This window comes from Neovison vison, chromosome 12, assembly GCF_020171115.1.
Source record: "Neovison vison isolate M4711 chromosome 12, ASM_NN_V1, whole genome shotgun sequence".
Classification (NCBI taxonomy): Eukaryota; Metazoa; Chordata; class Mammalia; order Carnivora; family Mustelidae; genus Neogale; species Neogale vison.
Window position 1 is genome coordinate 74,070,270 of NC_058102.1, and position 24,874 is coordinate 74,095,143.

At 37.0% G+C, this 24,874-nt stretch overlaps 1 protein-coding gene across 5 annotated transcripts in view; it reads left to right on the top strand.

Moving 5' to 3' along the window:
- BICD1 (BICD cargo adaptor 1) overlaps nucleotides 1-22,664 on the top strand; it is a 223,460-nt gene extending 200,796 nt beyond the window's left edge. For 2 of the 5 annotated variants that reach the window (XM_044228413.1, XM_044228415.1), the window contains exons 9-10: nucleotides 10,739-10,814; nucleotides 16,503-22,664. In XM_044228413.1, coding sequence (XP_044084348.1) covers nucleotides 10,739-10,814; nucleotides 16,503-16,590 — 164 coding nt within the window. In that variant the 3' untranslated portion in view covers nucleotides 16,591-22,664. Of the gene's footprint in view, nucleotides 1-505; nucleotides 796-10,738; nucleotides 10,815-16,502 lie in introns of those variants that run through there. The other 3 variants (XM_044228416.1, XM_044228419.1, XM_044228418.1) reach the window with 3 other exon arrangements.
- Nucleotides 22,665-24,874: the final 2,210 nt, after the last annotated feature.

The window sequence follows — 24,874 nt, forward strand, 5'->3', positions numbered from 1 at the left end:
TGTAAACTTGGATTTTAAAAATATTTAATATTTACATACATTGCTTTTCCTTTAACTGAGTTATACTTATGGTTTAATTTGCTTGTGAGGACATAGTGCATTTTATAACACTTGGTTTAGTTTGGGGGTTTCTGGAATGCTTCCCCCCCAAAAATATGGATTACATAAGTATTTCTTCTTTTCTAAGAGAAGTAAAAAAAATAAAAATAAAAAAGCAAAGAAACCACTGACATTGCTGAAAACCTATAATTTTCAGATCCATCACTTTACAGAAGAGGATGCCCTGAACCTTTCAGAATATTTTCTAGTGTTTTTTTTTTTAATATTGAAAAAATATTAAATAAGAAAATCAAACACATTTCACTGAGTGGTGTCTCATATATTTTCTTTGGGCGATATATATTTTTTACAATGGATCCTTTTAGTGGGTTTTTGGTTGTAGTTTGTTTAACTTAACTTCTGTTTTGTGTCTTTCTGATGATGAATTAATTCTGACATTTCCAAGGTATAGCTGGTCTTCATCTGTTGCATGCTATTACTGACTTTGCTGAATGAGAACAGACCATCCTACCACCTTGAGTTACCTCTGTGCCAGCTGACACTGTTCTTGAGAAGGTCATTTCGAAAAGATGTTTAATTGGTGTAAGAATCTGGCAGCAAAATGTACTTTTACCTCTTGGTGCCACTGTATTTTATCACCCTTCCCTTCCCCCAAAATTTATCTTCTGTCTTCCTACGGTAGGCAGTTGATTACATACATGCTCATGGTTTCATTGTATCTTGTTCGGGAACAGAAAGTTGACTATACTGCAGGGCATTTGTATATTTCTCTTGCAAGCTTTGAAATAAAAAATAGATTGTGAATATTGCTTTTTTTTATCAACTAGTCAGATGATAGCCATCAGGACAGCAAATGGAAAGCTGGGTGAAAGTTTTTGTCTAATCTATAATGACGGAAAGGTCTAAAAATGCTCCCTCTTCTTCACAAGTCATGCTCTGATTCTACATCACTGAAGACCACTTTAATGCTTGTCACCAAAATGTGATAAACTATATGCAGTTGTCATACGCATGAAGGCAGAGCCAGATGTTTTTTAAGATTTGTTATCAGGTCGTATTTTTACATTGTCTATGTTGAATTTTTTTTTCTATGTATTTCAACAATTCTGTCTTTACTGTACTTTGGAAACTTTTGATGGATAATGATTGTTTCTGACTGTCAAGGGTATAAACCTATAATGGAATTTGCTGTGTTAAACACTGATGGAAAGTTAAGGCAGAAGTGTTTGGTGACATGAATTAGTAGATTACACTCCTGAGTAGTTGGAAATAAGGTTATTGTCTTATCTGTGGATACTTTCAGAGAAACTAATGTATTAACAGGATATGTCATATGTTTGGCAAAAAGGGATGAGATAGCCAACTCTAGTATATGTGCTGCCGAAGCGAGCACGAGATAGCCAACTCTATGTGTTTGATTATAAAATGCTAAAAGTTGTTCACAGCTCTCCATTTTTATTAGTGTCAATGTACCATTAAGTTCATCATTAGATTTTTCCTGATTACTATTTATATTTATGTCAATGTTTTTATCTCATGCTCTCCTTATTATTTTTCTTTATAAAATGTTTCTACTTTAAATATTTCTTATTTTTTTCCTAAATTCTCTACTATGTATGTTTGATTTTTGTTTGTTTTTTTTTCAGTTTATGTGTATAGACATCCATAGGAGTACTTCAGTGTTCAAGCTGTTACTATTAGGAGAATGTATTTTGATGCTTCTTACCATTAACTTTTCTGTTAATTCACTAACACACTATTAATCATTTTGTAGATTTAGTGAGGAATAATTCAGTATTAATGTTATTTGGCACAGTTTAAATAATGGCAATTAAAATTATTTTAAATAATTATTATAAATTATTATAAAAAAGAATAATTAATCTCCCCCAAATTATTAAGTTAACTTTAAAACTTTTATCAGAAAGGTGTTGTGTTAGGAATGCCTAATTTTAAATTCTCCCTTCTTCAAATGGATCCGTCAGACAATGCATTAATAAAGTACTAATAGAGAAGCAAATCCAAGGATGCTTTAGGGAAGGTGAAATCAATATATTAGTAATACATACTAATGCACGCATCCCCAAGCAAACTATGGTGGGAAAACAAAGAATTATAAGGTAGGGTCCACCCTGCTCTGAACCACATAGAGTGATGGAGGAGATGAGATACACCGCAAGGACAGCGGTGGTCAGAGTTGTGCGCAGAAATGCTGGAAAAGATGCCGTAAGTGCTAAAGCAGTTTAGGAGAAGCAGACACTTCCTCCTGGGTGATTGGGAACAAAGATGAAACTTGTTAGTTCTGAGTAGAACAAGAGAAGAGCATTTCGGATGAACGAATGAAAGACGCAAAAAGAAGAAGAAGAAGGATCATTGTCAAAATGATTTCACCCTATGGTCTATCTTGACTTTTTAAATTTCATTGCTGTCAATGCCATTTACTTCATTTCTTGAGGCTGAAAACCTCAAGGTCACCTTGACTCCTCCCCTTAGTCCCTCATGTGTAATTAATGACCGCTTCCTGTCAGCAGACCCTGGGCTACATGCTTTCATAGGCATTCTCTCACCTGGTTTGCAAAGTGGTATTTAACGTCCTCACTTAACAGAAAAACTGAGACTTAGAACCGTTAAGTCCCCTTTATTGATTTCCTTCAGTTATTGTTTGGTAGAGCAGGGATCTCAACACCAAAGTGTCTCTGATGGACACTAAATCTCATGCTGAAATGGAGGAAAGTTGAGGAACCCAGGGGAGAGAGAATGGGAATGAAGAGGAGGATGAGGAGACCACAGAGAACTGCTACATCGTTGGCAGATGGGAGAAAATCATTGTGGTACACCCATTGTCCATGCTCAAGAACTGTTGTGTAAAGCCCTCACTTAAGACCTGGGTGTATGCGTAAGTATGTCAGTAGCTAATGATGGGGCGCACCTTTGTGTTATTATCCAGAATTCCTGAGTTTGGGAGGCTTTTCTTTAATAATTATGCAATTTCCTATCTCTACTTTGGAGCATAGTGCCTAGAAATGTGTATTTTCTTCTTTTTATTTATTTATTTACTTACTTATTGAGAGAGAGAGAGAAAGAGTGTTACCAAGAGAGAGCCCAAGTGGGGAGGGAAGGGGGAGGCAGACTTCCCGCTGCTGGGAGCCCAACGTGGGGCTCCCAACTCAGGATCCTGAGATTATGACCTGAGCCGAAGGCAGTCACTTAATGTATTGAGCCACCCAGGTGTCCCTAGAATTGTGTATTTTCTATCAATGACTCAAATATCATATTCTATCATCAGTTTAGTCTTCCCCAATAAGACAGATTTATTTGTCCCAACTGTTAAAATGCTTAGAGTTTAAAAAAATATGAGAGAACTTTGGCTATTCTTAGTTTACCTAGACTAGAGTGAAAGGTAAGAGAAGGTGTGACAATTGCTTCCACTTTGGAGCAAGTACGAGGGCTCCATATTAGTTTGCAAGGACTGCCAGGGCAAAAAACCACAAACTGAGGGGCTTGAACAATCTACAAGTATTTATTCATAGTTCTGGAAGCTAGAAGTCCAAGATCAAGGTTAGGCAGGTTTGGTTTCTCCTGAGGCCTCTCCCCCTGGTGGGTAGATGGCCACCTTCTCCCTGGGTCCCCACATGGCCTGTGTGAGGCCTTCCCTGGTGTCTTTTGTTCTAAATCTCAATCCTGTCTGCTCAGAGGCTAGCAATCAGGCCGGTTAAGGCCCACCTAACACAGCATCATTTTCACTTAATTACCTCTTTAAAGATCCCATCATCAAATGTGGTTGCATTCTGAGGTAGTAGTAGAGTTTCCAACATATGAATTTGGGGTGACAAAATTTAATTTATTATGGGCTCCATGGGGCATTCCACTGGGCTCATGTTCTTATCTGCCGCTCGCTCCAGAGCCCCTGAGAAAATCACTTAACCTTTCCGATCCTCAGTGTCCTGACCTATCAAATGAGGATTATGGCAGCCAAACTCTGTTGTTTTTTGAGTGCCAGAAAGCTTTTGTTCACTATAAAAAATCATACAGAAGGTGACCAAGCACACTCCTGAACCTCCCTAGGCCTCAGTTTGTCATTTCTAAAATAAAAATAAAAACCATCTCTTTAAGTTTATTTAGGGATTAAAGAGCTGTTGCATGTAAAGTGTTTAGCCTAATGTCTGCATAGATACAGCACTTAATAAGTACTCTACGTTACCATTATTTCTCATCCTTTCCTTTTCTGCATTCCTGCTGCCTGCTCTCTCTTTTCTGTCATTGCCAATATCCCAATTAGTGAGTAGTCTGGAAGAGATGACCGGGTGTGCAGAAGGGAGAAAGAGAGATATCCTTCTGTCTCTCTTAAGGATACAAAAAATGTCTCTATGCTTTGATCATTAACTAGGTAGTTATTTTTGGACAATTCATAACTATTTCTGTCAACCTTCTGTTTAATAACTTTCATCATGAAACATTCTTGCTTTTCTACTGTTAATCATCTGTTTTCACTGAAAGGTCCTTAATGAATATCGAACATTTACTCTAACTAGGTAGGATATTTATTTGTTTCAAAGTGATATCTATTTGGAAATAACAGCAATGTCATTGTTTTACAACAGCAGTTGTTTAAGTGGTTAAATTTAATTACTGAACCTATCTTTCTTTAACAGTCTTGGAAATAGTACAAGTTAACAGAGATATTAACTGTCTCACCATGAGACATGTTTGCTGTTTGTATCATGTTTTATTTTTCTCAACAATTTTTTAAGTATATGAGTTACCATTTTTAAATGAGAAGAGGAAAAAAAGGAAAATACACATGGCTTTCCTCCTTACTTTTCTTGTCGAAGGAAAGATGCTAAAAAATCATGGCTTTGTGAAAGGTGGAGGAAAAGGTACCCAGGGAGAAACAGGATATGGAAGTGAGAAGGTAAATTCCTATGTGGGTCAGAGAAAGAAATGTGGAAATAGAGTTTTTATACAATGGAAAAGAAAGATGTTTCTCTAACCTATGGACCAACAACCTTGAGGCTGATCCTAGGCAAATTTCTGGAAGTGAACAGATTCATACACTCCATATAGAATAGGGATTACTAACTGCCAGCATGAGTTCATCAAGAAAGACTTACGCTAGACTCATTTTCATTCTTTATCTCATAAGATCAGGGAAAGTGGTAACATAATATACCTGAATTTTGGCAAACAACTAACCAGGTATTTTATAAAATATCTTTTAGACAAAGAGAGAAAATTCTAGGTGGTGATATAATTTTGGGGGTCCATAACTGATTGAGTGACGTTTTCAAAGGGCCCAAATTCATAGATGGATATTTATGAAATATGGTCTCTACTTAGCCTGACCCCATTATTAGTTACTACTCTTCGATAAAGATGAAGATATTAAGGTCATGATTACCACATTTTCTGATTTAAGAGAGAAATGAGGGAGAGGAAGTTGATATGCTAAATTATAAAATAGGATCTAAAAGATGCATCAGGGAGGAAAAGGTGAGACCTACTAGAGATAAACATAAAGTAAAAAGTTTATCTCTTTTTACTTTAAAAGAGGGGGTGCCTGGCTGGCTCAGTCAGAGGAGAATGTGACTCTTGATCTCAGGGTCATGAGTCCAAGCCCCACATTCGGCGTAGAGATTACTTAAATAAATAAAACTTTAAAAAAAGAAAGTGTGTAAAATATTGCATTGGGATTCCAGACACCCCACATACAGGGTGGAGGAAGCATGACTTGATAGCACCATCTGTAGCCAAAGTAAGCTCATATGAAACAGGTCAGCGGCCAAAAACAATTGCCATGCAGGCTTCTGCTCTTTTAATAGAGTGAGGGTATCCCAAATGAGGCAAGTCTGCCACTTCACTCCACCAATCACATCTAATCACACATGATTTCCTTTCAGAACACCTCATTTTTAGAAGACTGTTGCACACCCTGAAACATGGTCAAAGAGCAAGGAGGAGAGTGAGCAAAGTTGAAAATGTGCCTGTGAGGAAGAACTTGCCCTATTTGGCCTGAGGAAAACTCAAGGGACAGAGAGAGTTTTCATAAAAAGTGTGCAGCACCTGGGGAGTTTGTGGTCATGAGAGAGTACGGGTGCTCATGAAGCAGTAGGGATGCATTAGTTCTCCGTTCTGGAAAACCGGGGGCTGTAGTGCTGGCCATTCTGTAGGAGAATGCTTGCCACAAGCTAAGCAGGGTCGGGCCTGGTTAGTACTTGGATGGGAGAATGCTTGCCACAAAAAGCTGCTGTTCCACTTCCCACAGAGCATCTGGGGACCAGGGAAGCTGTCCATGCAGCCGCACGATTGCTGGGTATGGTCTCTATGGATCAGCTTTCACCCATAGGGTCCTCACCCACCTCTCAGCACTGCCAGCTGAGCCCAGTGTGGAACCCAAACACAGAGGGGCTCCCTGCCTCCTTCCACATGGGGCTCTCCCTCCCTCCCCGAACCAGTGGGCTCATGGGACTTTCTAAGACATTGACTTTTAGAAAATTGGTTAATTTTCTAAATTACCATAGGGAGCTTAAAAGTAGTAGAAGCCTGAGGCAAAAACCCTATGACCAGAAACTCTCTCCTCATTCATTAACTTACAGACATGGAATAATATCCCCATTCTTGCACCCTTTACCTTGCTTTGTGTTTTTTGAAGTAATTGGGTACATTCAAATTACTCTCTCAACTGTCTGAAGTTCTTACTTAGGTTTCTTTGACTATGACCCTAACATTTTCTAGAGGTAGTTGGTGTCAATTTGAGTGCCGGCCAGAGTAAAGAGTAGAAAATAGGCCTCAGCATCAGAAAAGTCTGATTTTAAATCCTTGTTCTGCCACTTCCTAGCAGTGTGACTGTGGGTGAGTTAATGTATATGGTGATCGTGTATTATTAATTTAATCAGCAAATGTTTGGGGAGCCCCTCGCGTAGGAGGGGAGCTCTGTATTTTCTTCTGGGCCCTGAAAGGTGTTAAAGGAATAAAATTCCTCAGGGTATATGAGATCTTGATATAGTCCCATAGATCAGAAATATTTATTTGCTTGTGGTAGGAATAGTGAAAATAATGCCCCTGGAGTGTTGCTAGGACTTAAAAAAGAGGTAACTAATATTAAGTTCCTAAGAGAAATTCTATCATGTTGATTCAACACATAATTTCCTTCCTTCTTTCTCCTTCATTTTTTTTTAACCCTCCTTTCTAGTTGGCTTTTGTTTATGGAGGAATGTCATCCATGGGAATTCTTCCTACGTCTGTCACTACAGACCTATAGATGCTTTAAGCTGTCGTATGCCTTATTCATCTTCCCTTGAGGCACTAAAAATCTCTTGAGTATGCTCTGACATTTCTCAGTCCTGTAACCTTAGGAATGTACAGTGGGATCTAATTCAGTTCTGAGCTCTTCAAAAGACTTTAATTTTATGATGAAATATTTTATTGCTATTAGTAGAGACTATAAACCATTTATAGTTGCTAAGAAGTTCTCTGGCTAAATTTTTTTCTTAAGGCATTAGCATGGATGTTACAACCTCCAGGAAGCATTTCCTGACCACTTAGATTTAGCTAAGTTTTTCTGCTCTGAGGCCCCTACATTTCCCTATCATGGAAAGCAATGCAGGGATATGTCTGTAAATTCAATCTAGCCTTTGGATCATGTAATCCTGGATTTAAATCCAGATCCATCTCTTAGTGGGCTTTGGCTAGCTACTTAACCCAAGTCCCCCTTTCCTCATCCATCAACTGCGACTCATAAAACAGGGTTATAGGAGAGCATGCAGGGTAAGTGCCTCCACAGTGCCTGGCACACAGTGGGCAATAAATAAGTGCTCGGTGCTGTCATCATCCTCACCATCATCATCGCCACCATCATCATCATCGTGACACTTTATTGTAACTGCTCATTGAATATGATTGTCTCACCCAAATGGCCAGGGATCATATTTTCTCTGTTTTCCCTTTGTCTCCAGTACCTAACAGTTTTGAACACATACTAGGAGTTTAGTAACTTGATTGTTGAATGGTTGTGTTCTGGTGGCCCACAGGACAACAGTGGCTGCTGGCGTTCTTTAATGCATCCTGCTTGGGTCAAATAATTTTCATCTTTTATGCCCTCAAACGTAATGAGATGAGGCCTCGCTCCTTCAGGAGTGAGTCTACCCCTGGCGTAGATCCCAGAAAGAGCAGGTGAGACTGTGTAGAACCCATAGCATCTCGGAACTAGGAAGGATTTTTCCCATCTCCCAATTCACTCCTTTCATTTCACAAAGGCCATGCTGTCACACATCCGCTGCTTGGCTGGGTTAGATGTGTCTATAACTGGAGGGCTGTGAACCTGAGAAGAGAGAGTTAGAAGATGGTTGAGTCAGAGCAATACGTCCATTTTTCAAATTTCACTTTTTTCATCTGTCACCATCTTACCTGTAGAATTTGCTTTTTATCCTTTAAAAATAACACTTAGCTAAGTAAATGTAAATAACAAGTACAGAATAATAATAATAATAATTAGCCCAGAGGTGATGTTACTTCTCCCATCCAAGTACTAACCAGGCCCGACCCTGCTTAGCTTCTGAGATCAAACGAGATTGGCCGTGTTCAGGGCGGTATGGCCTGTTGCAACATGTGATGTTACTTCTAAAGGAGAAAAAGTTGATATTCACTACAAATGTCAGGAATATCCACCACTCACTGACATTTTGTTAAGAGAGTGCACTGTGCCTCTGCTCACCTGCTCTCTAAATTTCATCACAGAGCATATTTTGAATAAATAACAATCTATAATTGCATTAGCAAAAATCCCATTTCTGATGTAAGTGAAATATGGAAACAAATTTAAACCCCCTACTCGAATTACTCTAATTCTAAGGCCTGTAATTCCACAGAGGCCAAAATTTTGCTATAGGAGTGCTTCGTTTTTACCTGCCTGGAAATGGAAGACCTGAGGCCAAATTCCAGAGTGGTTCTCCAAGAGTTCATTTTTCATTTACATCCATTGTATTTACCCAAATACACCATAGGAGGGCAGCACTCTCCTGGTTAACTTAAACAAAACTGCATGTCTGCTGACCATCTCAAAGTCCTTGACATCCCTAAATGATAACTCAGATAGGAAATGTGTTGGAAGCATAAAAGGAGCATAAAGGAATTCATCCTTTAAGACTCTGAGTTTCTACAAAAGGGAATCTTTGAGCTAATCAAGATGCAAAATGAGAAGACAAAGAGTTAAAGGAGAAGAAAAAAAAATTTCCCCCAAGTGGAGAAAATGGAATTGTTACATTTGAAGGACTTTTACTGAGTGTGATAATCTATAGACCAGCTACCAATCAGAAGCAGATCTCATTCCTATTAATAAATGATAATTAATAAGCTACTCTGCAACAAAGACCGTCTGTGAAAGGCTCCCTTCAGGAAGGATGTTCTCTTGAATGAATGCAAATCAAGCCTGTGTACTTTACATCACAGACAACTTTAGTGTGTTTTCAATGTCATAAGCAAAAGCATCAGCAGTTTGCATGAATTTTGGTATTCTGGAATTATATAGGCAGGTTTTGCTGTAATAAAAAATATGCTGGCTTAAAACAAGTGGTACTTAAGATACAGGCCTGTGAATGTAAATTTCAGTAGAGCTTCAATAATTCAAGCCTGTAAATCCAAGATTTTATGATAATTTGGCTTCAGTATTACCTACATAACAAATAAAGAAAGCAATTTGCCAAGGAAATACTTGGTCTGAACACTTAGTGAGAGGACATCCTGCAGTTACTTTGACTAATTGAATTTTCAAGTCTAACTTCAATTTTAACTTTTTTGCAAAATCTTTTTGCAGAAGTATAACATGCATTTCTAACCAGCTTCTCAGGTGACTCCAGTACAGGCAGCCTGGTACCAATAAACAGATGTTCTTTCATTAGTGTAGAACACTCAGCACATGGTCTTTCTTGCAGTAGGTGATTAACATAACTGATTAGCTAAAACATGGAGTTTTAATAGCTAGCATTTTGTTAACCTAGTGTGAGTTACATTATATGACTTTAAAATATAACAAAAGTGGACTTCCCATTCAGGTTAGCTTTCTCCATCAGTCCAAGTTAATAACAATTTACTATATAATAAACATTCTAATATTTCTGCTAACAAATCTTGCTTTTGATTAATAAAATTTTCAGAAAACTGTAAAGATGATTTCTTTCTCTAGTATCTCCTTAATCATGGAAAACATTGTATTGCATGCTTGATTTTTTCAGTGTACCGATGGGATTGACAATATTCCCATGTGTCCTGACAATAAAGGCAGTTACCTGAATATATTCCATTTTGGAAAAGCACATTTAGGTGCTAAGCGTGTAACTGCCATTGTGTTCAAGTTCAGAACTTGAAGATCTTTCGTTATATTAATAGATATTTTTTACATCTATTTTTAGAAGTATCCATATACTAAATGTGAATGGCCACATATATTCTAATGTTCTTGAGAAAACTCACTATCAATTTTGCATTACTAATTTTTAAATCCTGTATTTAATTAAGAAAAACATCTTTCCTATTGACCTCATTCAGGGGGAAATAAAATGTCAGATGTTTCTGTATGAATGCACATTCCTCACTAAATCTCTCAGGCAACTGCTTTCGTTACTGTTACTAACACAATGCTCCGTCATCTCTTTGTATACATGTCTAATTTATCAGTTTCTTGTAGATTGTCAGCAGCCTGCTGCCTCCGTACCGCCACAGTGCTCACAACTAGCCGGGAGGCAAGACTGCCCAACTGTCAGGTAAATTCGGACATCCTTTCTCTTCTTACCCAGCTGCATGTCAGATCCATGGATCCCAAGCTCTCCTTTCCACACCATAACTTCCTATCCATAATTATATTTGCTACATTTTATCTTAAATATGGGCTATGCTAACATACTCTGGATACCTGAAGTCTACATGTGCTCTGTGGACAGGCAGGAGAGCTAGTTTATTTTACTGGCTGCTAGTGGGTAGACTCAGAGCTCCCTTCAGCTCCCTTACCTGAATAAATGCTAGGATTAGTGCAGTGGTTCATTACCTTCCAAAGGACAAAACTTGGAGTTGTTAAGATGTTTGCCCTACTTCTTTTGCTTGTCTTTTGTCCTTAGAATATAGTTCTCAGAGAAACAAGCAGTAAGAATAGAAAGCATATCTCCTGTCTGTTCCAAGACAACTTTATGAATGCGTTTCTCTTTTGTCTCCACTCACTATCCTCATTAAAACTGGCTGGAGAAAAATTTATAATTGGCATTTTAAAAGAATATTTACAGTGATAGTGCCCTTTATGTGAGATTAACTGAGGAATCTTAAAGGTAGTGTTACTCACTCCCCATACACTAAATTGGAAAACTGGTTGACAGTTTTATAAAATTAACATATAATGTATTATTTGCCCCAGGGGTACAGGTCTGTACCCATCAGGTGATGTACATGTCATCTGGCTTACACATTTCATAGCACTCACCATAGTGGCTGACGGTTTTTATTCCAGTGAAAGCTTTGCAAACCCATCACGAATTTACCCCCATGTGGGTGAATTCACACTCGGCATCAGAGCACCCCCTCAGGATGTTCCGTCTCTGGCTAGTACTTCATCTCCAGTTATTTGGCCTCTGATGGTACAAAGCTTTTATAGTCTGGTGTGGCTTTTATAGTCTACTTATTGTTCTTTCTGTATTTTAATATATGTGTCACTCTTCTACCAGAGGAAGGCTGTTTTGGCATAGGGGCAGGCCTAAATACATCTCCACAGACCTCAGGAGTGGATATCAGGAGCAGGCTGCATGTGGTCAGGGGTTCAATCCAGGAGAGCTGGGGAGCCCCAGACGCTCCGCAGAAACACGAGGGCAGCCAAAGCCCCCATGTGACTTGGTCTCAGAGGGGGCTGTGCCTGCTAGTTGCAGAAGGGAGACATGGAGTTAGCAGGAGAAGGTACACGATTAAATAAGCCCCAAGCCAGTGTCTCCTGATTGATGTCTAGTCTGCCAACAGGATTCCAGTCACAGAGTTTTTATTTCAGGAACATTCTTTGCTGACATATGAATACCATCTTATCATAACAGCCAGCTGTAGAGTCATTTTAATGATGTGACTAACTGAATATAACGGTAAATGTTCAGACCCATCCTAGTGGGACCCAGCGCATGCAGTGGTGAACAACATGGGGTCTTAACCCACTGCCACCGTCCCTTCTCCACCAAGCACCCCACCCCCGCCAGGTCCTGGCACAGTGCCAGGCACGCAACCCATGTTCAGCCCCTGCTGATTACAGGAGTAAGGGAATGAGCTCTGGAGGCAGGTTGTTTGGGTTGAAATCCCATCTCTACCCCCTGCTAGTTGTGTAATCGTGGAAAGTTGCTTTTGCTAGCTAAGATTCTCTGTCTACGTGTGAGTGGTTTTTGTTTTTGTTTTTGTTTTTTTAACTTGTAAAGTAAGGAAGGGAATAGTTCTGAGGGATTCAGTGTGGCACAGACCCAATGCATAGTGTGCTCTCAAGATGTGTTGCTCTTACTAACCATTGTCAGCACCTAACTTCCTCAAGGCAAAGGTCTGTGGCCTCTTTCTCTTTCATAACTTCTCTGATTTGCTTGGGGAAAGAATAGAGAAGCCTACTTCTTTAAGTGTTTCAATTAGATGAGGAGGGGAAAGGCTACTGGGGAAATTTTTTAAGTTTTATTTCACTTTACTTTTTTTTTTTTAAAGGAACTGGTTTGAGTAAATGGTTACTTGCCCCATTTCTGTATCTTCTGAGCTTACAGAATTTAGGTTGCTCGTTACACCTTCACAGGGATGATTTACTTTAAAGAAGAGCAATTTAATGAGTTACAAATGTTTCTAGTTTCTACCCATATAAACAAAGCATAGCCAGGTTCTGTGGTCCCCAGAGAAATTATAAAATCCACATAGACCTGGAAAAACTTATTTTCATAGTCACTGGGATTATGATTGACTTCCTTCCCACCCATACCGGCTGCCAAATGGATCTAATTTAAAGCCCTCACTGCTCTTGTCACTGCTTGGTGGCAGAAAAGTTAACAGCCAGTGTTTGAACTTTTACCATGTACATGACATGTGTTCGGTTCTTTACACTTATTAATCATTACAACTCCCAGAAAGCAGGAACAGTTATCACACCCATTTTGAAACCAGGAGACTGAGGGGAAGGAGTAGGAGGTTAACATGACTTCTCCAGGGTCACCCATCCTGAAAGCTGTTGAGCCCAAGAGTCTGGCAGGTGTTGTCCTAACCACCGTGGTACATCACTGTACCGCCAGGAGACCCTCCCTGGTTTTCATTTTACTGTAAGGAGCATAATCAAAATTTCAATAACTCATGTTGACCCTGTATCACTGAATTGAAAAGAAAGGAACATTCGTTTAATGAGAAACATGAGAAATAGAACATGCTCCCAATGTTGAGTAACTTTAGATCGGTGTTCTCTGTTTTCTCACAATAAGAATTGTTTTATACGTCCATCAGCTTATACATATGTTCAAATAACTTTTTAGGTTTAGGGTTTTAAATAAATGAGCATTCTCATATTTTCCATATATGCTTCTTACAGACTGATTCCGTTGTAAAGCTAAATTATTAAAGTTGTTTATAGATAATAGGTAATCAAAATGTGAAGGGAATGCCCAACGTGGGGCAGCCTTAGATGTAATATTTAAATGTATGGAGATGTTTGGGATTTAGCACTTCTCCCCTTCTATTGGGGAGTTGCTTACTGGGATGAAAAAAGAAACTTTCTGAAGAAATATCAATTTTTACATCTTAGGAACAGTTTCCTAAGCCTACTGTTTACAAAATGATCTACCTACAAAAAGTAGGTTCTTAAATGGTAAAGGTTGAATAACAAGTGGGTTCCTGAAGGCTGTTAGCAATTGGAACTAAATACAGCCTGTACCTGAAATAATTAGAACTTATTAAATATTTACATCTAAGAAATAATTTCTTAACCAGTAAGCCAAGAAAATGCTTCTATCTTAATGTTATAGTGTGATGGCATTTTATGCAAATGTAAAGTAGAAGTAGTGTAATATAAAGTATTTATGAAAATCTGAAATCATGTAAGAAACCTGAAATAGTGAACACATTTTGAAATCATGTAAAGTAGAAATAGTATAATATAAAGTATTTATGAAAATCTGAAATCATTTAAGAAGTCTGAAGTAGTGAACACATTTTGGAATCATGTAAAGTAGAAATAGTGTAATATAAAATACTTATGAAAATCTGAAATCATGTAAGAAATCTGAAATAGTGAACTCATTTTGAAATCATCATGAATGACATAATGTGATGGTGTTGGGCCAAGTGAGCTGCATAACCTGTGGCTCAGCTGTTGCCACACCCTCCAGCTGGTCCAGCAGAAATTCTTGCCTTCGTCCAGAAACCAAAATCATGCTGTATGTTCACTCAGAAAAGAAAATAAATGTTTGTCGTCTTTTTTTTTTTTACAGCATTATCTTTTTTTTTTTTTTAAGATTTTATTTATTTATTTGACAGACAGAGATCACAAGTAGGCAGAGAGGCAGGCAGAGAGAGAGGGGGAAGCAGGCTCCCTGCTGAGCAGAGAGCCCGATGCGGGACTCGATTCCAGGACCCTGAGATCATGACCTGAGCCAAAGGCAGCGGCTTAACCCACTGAGCCACCCAGGCGCCCAATGTTTGTCTTCTTGATTGGAAAGAGTATTTAGACTACATGGGAACTTCCAACATCTTTCTTTCATAATGTGACCACCCCACACTACTTGCCATAACTTATGTTGAATAATGTGTTTAGCTCCCTAAAAAAGAAACGTGTTCTAAACCATGCAGCTCTAACAGAGAGAGAAGCTCTGTTAGGTCTGTGGGAGAATCTGTCTGCTGCTGTGTTTCCTGGGCCATCTGACTCCGTCTGCAGTGGGGAGGAAGAGCCTTGCCATGCAATGATTTTTTTTTCCCCCCTGGTGTTGAAGCTCCAGCTCTCCCAGGGCTACCTACCACGTTTTAAAAATAGGTAGGAAAAGTCATTTTTATCACAGGTTTCTCTAACTAGTACAGAAGAGCGCTGTCCTCTAAAAGTAAATTTGTAGCAGTTCAAAGAGTTTGGGAACTAAGGATGACCTCAAGTAGATCAGCAGTTTACATAATTATAATTTTGTCTTAAAGTTCAAGAGTTACTCGTGAAGGATAATTTCAGTACCAGTGATAAAAAGGATTTTGAATGCTAATTTTTAATGAATTCATTGATAATATTAACTTTAGATATAAAAACGAAATAGAAAAGAAATTATTTATTAAATAATTCTTTATTTGGGCCATGGCTTAATTAAATGGTTCTGATTTGAAATAAATTCTTTGGTACTGAATTCATAATATATGAGGGGGAAAATCAGAGTTTTAGAAAAATGCCAGTCTTTTTTGATTTAAAATAAACCTATAGTGGGGTGCCTGGGTGGCTCAGTGAATTAAGCCGCTGCCTTCAGCTCAGTCAGATCTCAGGGTCCTGGGATCGAGTCCCACATCGGGCTCTCTGCTCAGCAGGGAGCCTGCTTCCCCCTCTCTCTCTGCCTGCCTCTCCATCTACTTGTGATTTCTCTCTATCAAATAAATAAATAAAATCTTTAAAAAAATAAATAAATAAAAATAAACCTATAGTGTGTGTTTCCCCCAGTCAATCATCTTTGAGAGGGTCCAAACCCAAAAGTGTTTTGTAGTTTTACCTTAGGAAGTTTTACTCCCTTGTCCGTCAAGATTATTCATTAAGACATTAATTAGCCTGAGAATTTATGCATTCATTTAAACAAGAGGCTCTCAGAAGTGGTTATTTGGAAGGGTGCATGGTATGCTCAATAACTAGGAAGTCTTAAAACTGTCCTGTCTTACTTATACTGCCAAACTAAAGCAAGTAGTGGGAAACCTTAGAGCAACTTAGGCTTCCATGGGCAAATTACTTATCCTAGGGAATCTAGATCCAGCAGAGAACTGTGGGTCCTCTAAAGCTTTGATCCAACGTTGCCTACTCCCCTGGAGCTTGTTGGAAATGAAGATTCTCCTGTCCCATCCCAGACCTATCAATCAGAAGCTACATTTTACCGAGATCCCCCGAGTGGATGGTATGCATATTGAAGTTTTAAAAGAACTGATTTGAAGAAATTTTGCAACTAACACAGACACCTAGAGGAAATGAGACTGTGTGCAGAAATTGAATAGAGCGACGTTAGGGGAAGGGTTTACGTGTCATTTCCCCAAGGTTTTTTGTTTGTTTGTTTTTGGGTATTTTTGGCATTCTTTTTGAACAGCTGCAGTCGTCTTGGCATGCTTTAAACTATTTTCTGTGCAAAATTTGTGTTTATGTTTTTAAAATTTCTATGGAAAGATTGTGTCTCTGTAACTCTTAAGAGTATGCCTGGCCTCCCGTAAATGGCGTTTTTGCTGACACGCTTGTTTCTCATTTTCAGTCCTGACGTAGCTCTCCCTGATGAGCAGCCACATTCCAGCCCACACTGCGCCCCTCTCCACTGTCTCTCCAAGCCTCCTTACCCCTAGTCTTCATCTCCCGCGGATGGATATCTGATATCTAAGGTGAATGCTTTGTAGCCACACACAGGATACTGCCCAAGACCCGGCGGGTGTTTTCTTCTCGGTTGTGAGATGTAGGATTGGATTCATGTTCATCATTTTAGAAGATGAGAGAAAGTTAAGAAGAATAACACAAAGCACAGACTCAAGTGTGATAAAACACTTTATGGTTTCTCTAAGTCACAGATGAATTCTGCAATCAAATGGCTATGGTTGAGTTCAATAAAAACAAAAAATGAAACCAGAACTATATCTCAGATGGCTAGCTTTACCTCGATAGCGTAAGAAAGACCTAAGACAATGTAAAATACATATATTGTAAAATCATCTTTCCTTGTACTTCAAATTCAGCTATAGGAGTTGATTCTGATACTTTTTGTCATTGATATTTATTTTGTATTTTATTTACCACATGATTTATGTCTATAAAAATAATTTCTGTGACAGGTGAACTTAATTCCTTTATTGTTAAGTATACATAATTTGCTCAGTTAAGTATGAGTTTTAATTTAATTCAAAATCTGGAATTGGCCAGACTGTGGTCATGTTTCTTGCACAAAATAATAAATGAGGTGCATCAGAATGTTAACAATAACTGTATTTTGCTGCTACAATGATACTGTTTATGCACTTATTTTCTGATCAGTAGCTCATTAACTGCTGGTTGTTGTTTTTTCTTTCTTTCTTTCTTTTTTAACCAGAATTCTTCACTTGCCATCATTAAGTAAGTCTAAGAAAGACTATGCTATGATTCATTGACTTATTGAACTCTTGACAGCATCTTTAATTTTTAAAAATTACAGACAAGTAGATGCTCTGGTGCTGCCCATTTGTGTGTGTGTGTATGTGTGTGTGATAATGTTAAGAAAGCTAAATAACGTGAAGGGAAACAAAAAGCTGTGTTTATTAAATGACCAGATTTTTTTTTGTTACTTTCCCAAATTCAGGGTCCTACTAGGAGTTTTTCCTGCAAAAAGGTAACAATTGGGAAAATATATAAATAGATGTAGCGTTTGGTTAATTAGTTGACCCAGAAAGTGTTCACATTTTGAGTAGGATTGTACATTTCGTTGTTGGGGTTTTTTCTCATAGTGAATCGTCCTTGCCAAAAAACAATAATAAACCTTAGCTCATTGTCTACTTTTGACAAACACTCAGGTGCCTACAATCATTATATTATATTGAGATAGTCCATGTTCTTAGTTTGTTTTCAGATTCTGCTGGGTAACTTTTATGACTTGATTTAAGGCAGTGGATTTTCATAGCAAAATTTCTTTTGCACATAATCTGACAAACAAGGAAAACAGCTAATCGAGCTGAAAGGTCTAACTCTCCTGGGCTCCTTAACTATCAAGTGCTGCCCACACAATTGCTCCTAGCCCTGATTCCTTGTCTAGTCAGGTAGCCTTAACTTATTTAAGACCATTAACAGTTTGACCTTTTCGTGTAACTATATCTGTAACTTCTCTTCAAAACAAAAACAATCCTCACTGTTAACACAAAAGGTAGTTAACAACGCCGGGTTCTAACAGTGAAGATCTGGTAGTGGAGATCTCGGCTTACTGAGTGGGAGTGGGTGTACATCAATGGATGGTCCATCAAAGGTGGCAGCCAGTCGGTAAATCATAAAGCACGGTGCAGGAGCTTTTGTCAATCGTATACCTATTAAGTAGTGGCCACACTATTACCAAAGCAACCAGGAGGTTTTGAGTTCCTTCTATGAGTGCTATTTTTCAACAGCGTCATTCATTATGCAACTTGGAGTAACTGGAAATCTTCACCAAAATAGAGATTCAGGTTAAAGTAAAGAAAACAAGAAACAAAGCAAATCTTCACAAAGTCCAGATCATGGCACGCTAACATTCTTCTCTTTCCCTACCTGCATCGCCTTGTTGTTCCTAAACACTTGCTTCATTTATTGGCGTTTTATCTGCCTGGTACCAGTATGAGTGAGACAGTGTGGGTTTTGTTGGAGTTCAATTGAAAGAAATGACCCCATTCCCCATACTTCCCCATTCCTGCTTTTTCGTTTTTATCTTTTTATTTGTTCTTCAAGCATCATGTTTTCAGAGCTGAGAAGTGGCATAGCTGCTAAGTTCACTTTTAAGAAAAACTGTTTGTGCCTGAGGGAAAATATGCCTTCTTTAAAAGTACCTCAGAAAATCTTCCTATGCTGCATCTCAATATTGTTGGTGGTACAGGGAACTGAGCAGTAAGTACTGTCTGTGTGTAACTACACACAGTACTGTCACACAGTACCATCTGTGTGCCTACTTACAGTGTAGTATTGCTTTCATGCTCCCTGACTTTGTATTTATGACCCGGTGAAAAGCCACGTTGTAGATGAAACATTTATTTCTTCCCATACAAAGTCTATTACATGCTGGTTTTAACTCAGTTCTTTATCTTAATAGAGTGGGAAATGCTTGTTTTGAAATACAAATTCTATAAACATGTTAATTTTAGCAAAATTTTGCCAAGAAGATATAGAGACTTGGAAATAAATGTCTAATTTTCAGCACAAAATTAGATAATAATCCCTAAGCAGCAGGAGAGAATTCCATGTACTTACACTGTGGCATCATTTAGTACACTTTAAACTGAGCCATATCTGTATTTATTTAGATGCATTTAAAAGAATAAATATGTGTAGAATGTGTTAAAATTAGTACCTGTAAAAAAAAAAAATCAGGAATCAAAAGGAAATGAAAAATTGAAATATCAGTGAAAATCAAAAAGAGTGAACCTCAGTAAGACTAATTGTAGATAGACTTGTAGAGTAAAAACCAAACACAGAAATACAATAAGAATATGGCTAATTATTGGGAACAGAGTGGTCAAAGATTAGAGGTAACCAGCAAGAGTGGTTAGCAAAGTAATTAGGTAGGTTTTTTAAAGTAAACACAATTACCATCCTAAAAAGAAGTCCTTATGCAGAAATGCTTTCCTAACTGAGGATTCCTCTTAGCTAAAAAATTAAATTAAATTTAAGGGAGCAATAAATTTCCTTTAGCCTGAGTGCTCAGGGGTATACAGGACCCTTGGATAATTCTTTCCAATCAACTTCTGACTCATCAGATCCCTTTCTTACATCCAATTCTGCTTCAAGAAGAAGAATTTGTAGAACTTTGAGAAAACAGAAAGCTATTAAATAATTAAGAAAAGACCCATTTAGAAAGATAATACTTTTATTTAGCCTAAGGAAGAGGAGGTACAATAGTGACCTCCAAAGAAAGGAAATTTAACAAGAGGTACCAGCTATAGATATCACTATTTAGACTGGAATAAGAAAAACTAAGCCTTTAGTGTGTAGGATTTATATTACCTCAATGAAAGAGATTTTTAACAGTGGAATATGAATCACTAATATTGATAATCATAAGGAACATTGGTTTTTTACAAATTAAATATTATTGGTTATCTAGTAAGGATTGAGTTAGGGGGCAATGTATCTTATGATAATGTATTATAATTCTGGGGTTTCATAATCTTATGCTTCTTTTGAACTTAAAAATACATTAAAGTTTTTGCTGGTTAGTCACAAAATATTTTATCCCTTGAAAATAGGATGGCAATCTTAATTTTTCCAAGATATCTGATTTTTAAAAAAGGAAATCATTGGTATTGTTTTTTCTTCCAGCTGTATTTCATAATATTGTTAGTAACTTTACTTTAAAAAGCCTCAATTGTCAGAGTTTGAAAAAACAAATGTCCTCAGGAATACTTTGGAAATAGAAGGTATGCAATCCCCTGGGGGGCAAATGCCTCTCGAATTTTATCTTTTCTTAAAAACATCTTCAATCTCAATATTTCCTCTTTCTATTGCTTTGGAAAATATTCCTGTGCAGCTAGTCCTTCTGTTTCAAACAACCATGAAATGTTGGTCAAATAAACCAACTGTGAATGTGGACAGTATTAAATGAAATCCTCTACAATTCTCAAGTAGAAATTATAAAATATGAAAAAGAAGAAATGAAATATATTTTCTACTAGGATAAGAATGGCAAATTTAATGTCTAATTATTATAATCAAACAGCCAAAAGACATATTCTGTCTTCCAGAAAGACACATCAAGGGACACTAATCAATTCCCAGTAAGGAACTGTGCTGATTCAGCCCAAGGAGGCCAAACCCACTGATACTGTAGATAGAAAGTAGGACTAGATTCAAAAGGAACTCCTAGGGAAAAGTTCACAATTTAAAAAAATTTGTTCTTCAGGTGTTTTGTTTGTTTATAAACTAGGATGATTTAAAATAATCCTTATATTTAAGATTGCAAAAATTTAGAAGAATGTGTTTTCACATAAAGAGGACATAGTTCTCCAAAATGTTGTTGAACTAGTTGTGATAAATGACGTTCGTGATCAATGCTGATACCGACAAGTAATTTTTACCTTGAAATCCATTTCTATGGACATAGAAGACCAATCTAGCTTCCGAGTGACCTTTTCCACTGTCTGCAGTTATGCCCCCAGATGAGTTGCATCTGTAAGTAAGTTCATCTTTATTTAAATGCTAAGTTAACCGCCATAGTCCCTGATGTATTGCATTTGTAACCTGATCCAATTATGTTGACATGTGAAAGATTTTGTCGAGGCATCTCTTTCATCCTTCTCTCTCAAAGTATAACTGAGGAAGATATTTAGTACTGAGATATGTTTCCCAATCGACAATTTTCCAGAAATAATATTCTACTTAAGAAGAGGAGTAATTAACTGCCTTTACTGTAAGGGTGTGAGTACATAAGTATGCGTGTAAAATGTTTGCATGAGAAATTTCACATCATGTAAGCTTTCTCATACTCATAATGCAAACACTATAGACATCTTATTTCTCTTATGATCTTCTCTCCATTAGGAATATAAAGAGATTATTACCTATATCTGGTCTCCTTTCCATATTGAAATGCATGGCTCTAATCCTCAGTGTATTTTTATCCCTTTCCTTCACAGTTATTTAAAATTTGTCCTATTTAAACTGACACCTGGATAAACTACCAAGCCGGATTATTTCTGTGATTGGAGTTTAAGTGCTGTAGAACACTGGCCGAGAACACATTTTTTTTTAACTTTTATTTCTTTCAGAATTATTCTCTGATTATTATGGTTCTCTAATAAAAACACTGAGAAGTAAATTGGATGCTTTTGGTGTGACTGTACAGTTTTCTTTCTAAAAAGTCATTTAAAAAACAAAGAGAACCATTTGAAGTAAAGAGAAAGTCATCTTTTTGTTGACAAACCATTATTCAGTAATACGGAATATCCAGAATGAATCATTTTTTCATTTAGGTTTATAGATATGATTACACACCAAATCTTAGAGGAAGGAAATGATTTTACCATTATTGCCACAAAATTTTTAAGCTCCATGGTTTGACTGTTAGAGTCAATTAAACAATTGTTTGAAAATCTTTTTTGATATTTTTGTAATCTACTCAGTGTTTTTATTTGCATGATTACATGTGTATGATGAACCATACATGATTCTGAATTGTATTTCTTTCCAGTATTAACATTTGTGTAGTGTGTGACCAACCCTGATTTGTACACTATATAATTGTTGTTGTAATGATTCTGCTCTTCCTACATTTAATTGCAGTTTTGTTATTATGCCTATTGGGATTAAATGATGTGAAGTGTTTCCACCTAATGATAATACCATATGAAAACATGACTAAAAGACTGACCTAAAAAATTCTTTTGTTGCTAATCATTTTTTAAAATCCAAATTTCAACAGAAACTTGTTCTCAAAGACCTATGCATTTATTTTAAATTCAAAATAATTCTTATGAATTTATTATTGCTTGTCATTTTAAATTTTTTTATTGTAGACAATCCTAAGTGAATGTCTATGGGAGAATCTGTTTATGATATCTGCTTGTGTTTGTGTAATCAATGGTTGGAAAAGGCACTCCAATGCTAAGAAAATAACCAAAAGTTGATATAATAGTTCTTATATCTTGGTTTATGTTACCAACTGACTATGGTGTAATGCATAACTCTTTCCAGTAAATAAACTGGTTATCTTTTGTTCATTTCATCTATGCTACCTTTTTATCAGTTTTAGCAATCTTTCTGTATGTCATTTTGACTTGTATTTATCAAATAAGAAAAAAAGTAAATGAATCTCTATATGATTTATATATCTATGCAAATAGCCCTTATTGAACTAAAAACTAAATGCTTTGCTTTGACATGTCTACACATTCCTAGTAAGTAATGTTTATCAAATTTGCCCATTTTCTCCACTTGTCATCTTTCCCACTTGTAATCATTTCTAAAAGGATATTTTGGCAGGTGGTTACACTTAGCTGAATTACGTTAGGAATGTTCCAACATGAAGAAAATGCCTGTTTAAAAAAAAAAAGGCAGGGGAAACATTATTTTAATGAAAGAAGAATGAAGTTTGTATGCTTTATTTGGGACACAATACTTCTTTGTTCTCTCTCATATGAAGGAACAGCAGAGTCCCCCCAGAAATACATGTTGGAGCAAATATGGACTTCCTTGAGGTTTTGATGAGTCGAAAACTCTAATGCAATCCTCACCATAACTAAACAGATTAATGGGCACAACAACAGTTCTAGCTAATGGTGTCTGTCTACCTGTTGTATGAATACAACTCTAGAAATAATAGTGTAAACTTTCCCCCAAATATCTCCTTTTTCTCTTCTAAGAGTTATCACTTTTCCTGGAGGCTGGATCTCTAAATCTGTTTGATCCCTAATCTTCTCTTACACAAGGAAGCTGATAGTTGCATTCAAAAGCTAAAAACTGGATCAGCCTCCAGGAGAAGCAAGAAAATTTCTTCTTATCCCTGCATTTTGTGGGTGATTTGGGTAGCCCTGCATCCCCACTGGAGGTAAGAAAGAGTCCAGAATTGATGGGAACTTGTGGGAGGGATTTTCCTTTATTTGGGGTTGTACACACATTGACTAGTAAATTATGGGAACCTGAATTTTGAATGTGAGCAGTAAGTTCCTGAGAGATGGGTTCCTTGGCTCCTTGTCACCAAGCCTTAGTTATAACTCATCTGGAATTGAAATTATAGAACCTAACTTTACCTGCCGTAATACCAGAAGGCACCAAATACCAACCAGTCGAGGGAAATGGCCTTTAAATTCAGTGAATGGTTATTCTCCTCATTCTCTCTTGGTCAGTCTAGATCTCTAACTGTGTTTGAAGGAGTCTTCATGTGTACAATGAAATCCTCTCCAGAATTCCTTCTTAAACATTTTATGAGTGAACTATCATTGAAATACTTTAAGAAAAAAGGATAAATCAGCCACAACATTAACAATAAGGAGATAAATCTCACTGGAAAGAATATTGCCAGTATCAAAAGTAAACATAATTCATAATGTAATTTAACTGTAGAAAACAATATAAGATAAATCATCACTATAGTGACATCCCGTAAAGAGCAAAGAAAAGTTACAATTGTTTACATAATTGGTGAGACCCAGTGCAGAATGAAAATGTGGACCTCCTTGTTCTAAAATTATTAAGAATTTCAAAACTGTGACAGCAGAACATTAAATCGGGCAGGGAATCCTAAGTGTAGGGCCCTATGTGACTGTAGAGGGCTAGCCCGTGAAGCCAGACTTGCCCCAGAATATGCTAAAGTAGTGATCCAGGACCTAAACAGTGAAGGTAGCTATCCAGAACCTGGACGTTATTATTAACAGAATGGATTTTCCAGTTTCCGTGCTTACAAAAAGAAAACAATGTACTTATTATCTGGGACAAAACATTTTAATGCTATTACTTTAAAGAGTTACCAAGTTGAATCTGGCAATAATTCCATAACCCAATGCAGCCTTACATTTCAGCTTAAAATTTTTTAAATTCTGATGTTATCTATCAAGTTGTATAGAAATTATAAAAATCATTAAAATAAATAAATAATAGCAGTAGACATTGTAATTACTGTATATTTAAGTAAAACTAATATAAGGTCCCTACTGATAGCTTCACAACTTGACTTCCTTTGAAGTTATGAATGATTAATAAGGTCAGCCAAATATCACAGGAAGATTTATGTCATTTAGAAGAGCTAATAGCCCAAGATTAGTAATTGTTTTATATCAACTTCTAAATAAATCAAAGAGGAAAAAGATTATTTACTTCATCGAGAGCCATTGGTACTGAAGATATAAGAGCTTATGTTTTACTAAGCTACCCTTTACGAAAAAAAGGGAGAAAATTAGAATATATGTTAATTTTTTTCTTCTTGGTAAAGCAACAGTA